The sequence below is a fragment of the Rhagoletis pomonella genome, unplaced genomic scaffold (assembly GCF_013731165.1).
Source record: "Rhagoletis pomonella isolate Grant_MI unplaced genomic scaffold, Rhpom_1.0 Rhpom_scaffold_01226, whole genome shotgun sequence".
In the NCBI taxonomy this organism is placed as follows: Eukaryota; Metazoa; Arthropoda; class Insecta; order Diptera; family Tephritidae; genus Rhagoletis; species Rhagoletis pomonella.
In genome coordinates, this window is record NW_023459780.1 from 46,895 (window position 1) to 49,320 (window position 2,426).

Genomic DNA, 2,426 nt, shown 5'->3' on the forward strand with positions numbered 1-2,426 from the left:
TGCATGGCGTAGCCGGAGTTATGTACACCCTGCTTCTCTTGAATAGATACACATACAGATCTGAGGTCATATCTGGATTTTTGGGTATCGGAGTTTCTTTTTGATCTCCTATTGAACAATGATCAATTTCCAAGGAATGTGGTGAAAATGGGGAAAACACCTCTATTAGTTTGGATTTTATTCCACGTTTCATCAAAGTACACGAAAATTATGCTTTTTATTTTGATTCACTTAAATAGACACGGTGGCCTTAACACAAGGTAACCACCAGATTGAGCCAACAAAAGTATCCCATTCATTTTAATTCTACTATATAACACTTTTAGTATTAGATACTACATCCTTAATGCCAATGTATGTAAAAAACCCCTATCCGGAAGACATTTCTAGAGGCGCTTTGAAAAATTAAGGACATCTCGCTGCTTATCATTTCAATCACCGAAAAGAAGTCCAAAACACCGTCTTCGAAAAGACAGTAACGACGGCAATTGTCTTTGTGTGAGTGTAGTAGTGAAAAAGTGTGAATGTGTTGATATTGCCTTGGCAAAAGTGTCTCATGTAAACGCCGGGTTATTGATCTTGCATTACAGCCGATAACATAGGTAGTCTTAAAACGTCGATAGTCTTTTTGTAAAACACAAACCATCGATATATCGGTAGTACGGTCGATAATTTTCCACCTCTACAAAACGGCCATCGTAATAGTTTCGTTTTTAATAAAATGTTATGTCGGGTGTGCTTGAAAGAAGCGGAATGCTGTTTAGAAATATTTGATGTCAATGGAGAACAACTGGGAATTGCGGGCATACTAGAGCGGCATTTTTGGTTTTATGTACATAATTGATAACTTTCGGGCAAACAAATTATTCCTCCACTTACATAGATTTAATTATCATTTGCACTAGCTCCTTCCGACTGACACCATTTCAACAGCGATATGTCGCTTATGTTGGCAGAAAGTAAGTGAATTCCATCAGTTCTATTTAGCAGTGGAAAAGGCACAATTCCTTTTGAACAGGACCGACGTGAAGCACGGAGCAGTTAGCCGAGTTGAGAATGAAGAGTTTGTCGAAAGTTCTTATCAAATAAAGGAAGAAGAGTGTCTGGAACATCTACTTCAGACCGAGCAAGCTGAGGAAACACTTAATCCTTTGGCTGTACCGGAATGTGAGGCAGAAAGTAAGGTCAAGGAAGAATTAAATGTTGAATTAAACTTGGCAGGTGAGTTTTTGAATAAGTTTTTGTATATTACGAACATTGTATCATTCTTCAGAAGAAATTACTCCATGTACTGACAATGTCGGACAGAAACGAAAGAGTGTTCGCGGAAGGCCTCCAGGAGACAAAGAATTCAAAACTGCGGCAGAACTCGATAACGGTGATAATGAATTTGAAAATGATGAACAGGCAAAACCAAAACAAAAGGTTATCAAATCAAATTCACAAGACGCCGCCATTGTGAAAAAACACATTGTCCTGGGTTGTGATCTATGTGCGTTTGTTGGTGAAGATTTCTTTGCAATAAGCAAACACTTCCGATTACAGCATCCTAACATTAAAGCGTACATACGTTGTTGTAATAAAAAGTTTACGCAACGTTGTAGAGTTGTGCAGCACGCGTATAAACACGAGGATCCACATTTTTTTAAGTATGACAACTGCTTTCAATTTTAAATATGCATACATGCGTAGTTTCGTCATTTTTGCAGCGTAAAAATTATTCCCACTTTTAGGTGTCAAGAATGTCAAAGAGTATTTTCCGATAGTACAACTTTAAGATCTCATATGATTAGCGCGCATGCACCTGAAGAAGAACTGAACTTTGCCTGCGACCAATGTCCAAAAAAGTTCTCGCGTAAATATTTGCTAGAATTGCATCGTCCTTCGCATGTGCCCAAGAGTGAGCACGCATTCGTTTGCGATCAATGTCCAAGTAGTCGTTTCGCTAGCAGCCGCTTGTTGAAAATTCACATTAGTATGCAGCATCGTCGGGCAAAGCGCGTTTGCCATGTATGTGCCAAAGAGATACGCAGCAAAGCCGCATTTGAAAAGCACCTACGCGTACATATCGGAGATAGTGAACCCCGAATAAAATGTCCAAGGCCAGATTGCGATCGCTGGCTTAAAGATGCAGAGAATTTACGGCATCATATGAAACGGCACAGTGTCGAAGGGCAGGTACTCACATGTAAGGAATGTGGGCGCACTTATAAGAACCGTCCAGCGCTTTATAGTCACATGTTCTATGTGCACCCCAAAGAAGTATTCGCATGCAAACAATGCAATAAAACATTTAAAAAGGCGATTTCTTTGCGAGTAAGTGATTCTAATTATATATAAACACACCTATTCTGGTTGTCGGTAAGTCGTTCCCATCGACAGTCGTTCGTTGAATTATGTCGTAAATGAAAACATGAAAGACAAAT

At 39.3% G+C, this 2,426-nt stretch overlaps 1 protein-coding gene across 1 annotated transcript; it reads left to right on the top strand.

Moving 5' to 3' along the window:
• The first annotated feature begins 665 nt into the window (after positions 1-665).
• Positions 666-2,340, top strand: LOC118752084 (transcription factor grauzone-like). Its single transcript, XM_036486935.1, has 4 exons — positions 666-832; positions 906-1,221; positions 1,274-1,649; positions 1,734-2,340. The coding sequence occupies exons 1-4, from the start codon at positions 722-724 to the stop codon at positions 2,338-2,340; spliced, it is 1,410 nt and encodes a 469-aa protein (XP_036342828.1). The 5' UTR covers positions 666-721.
• The last annotated feature ends 86 nt before the right edge of the window (positions 2,341-2,426 follow it).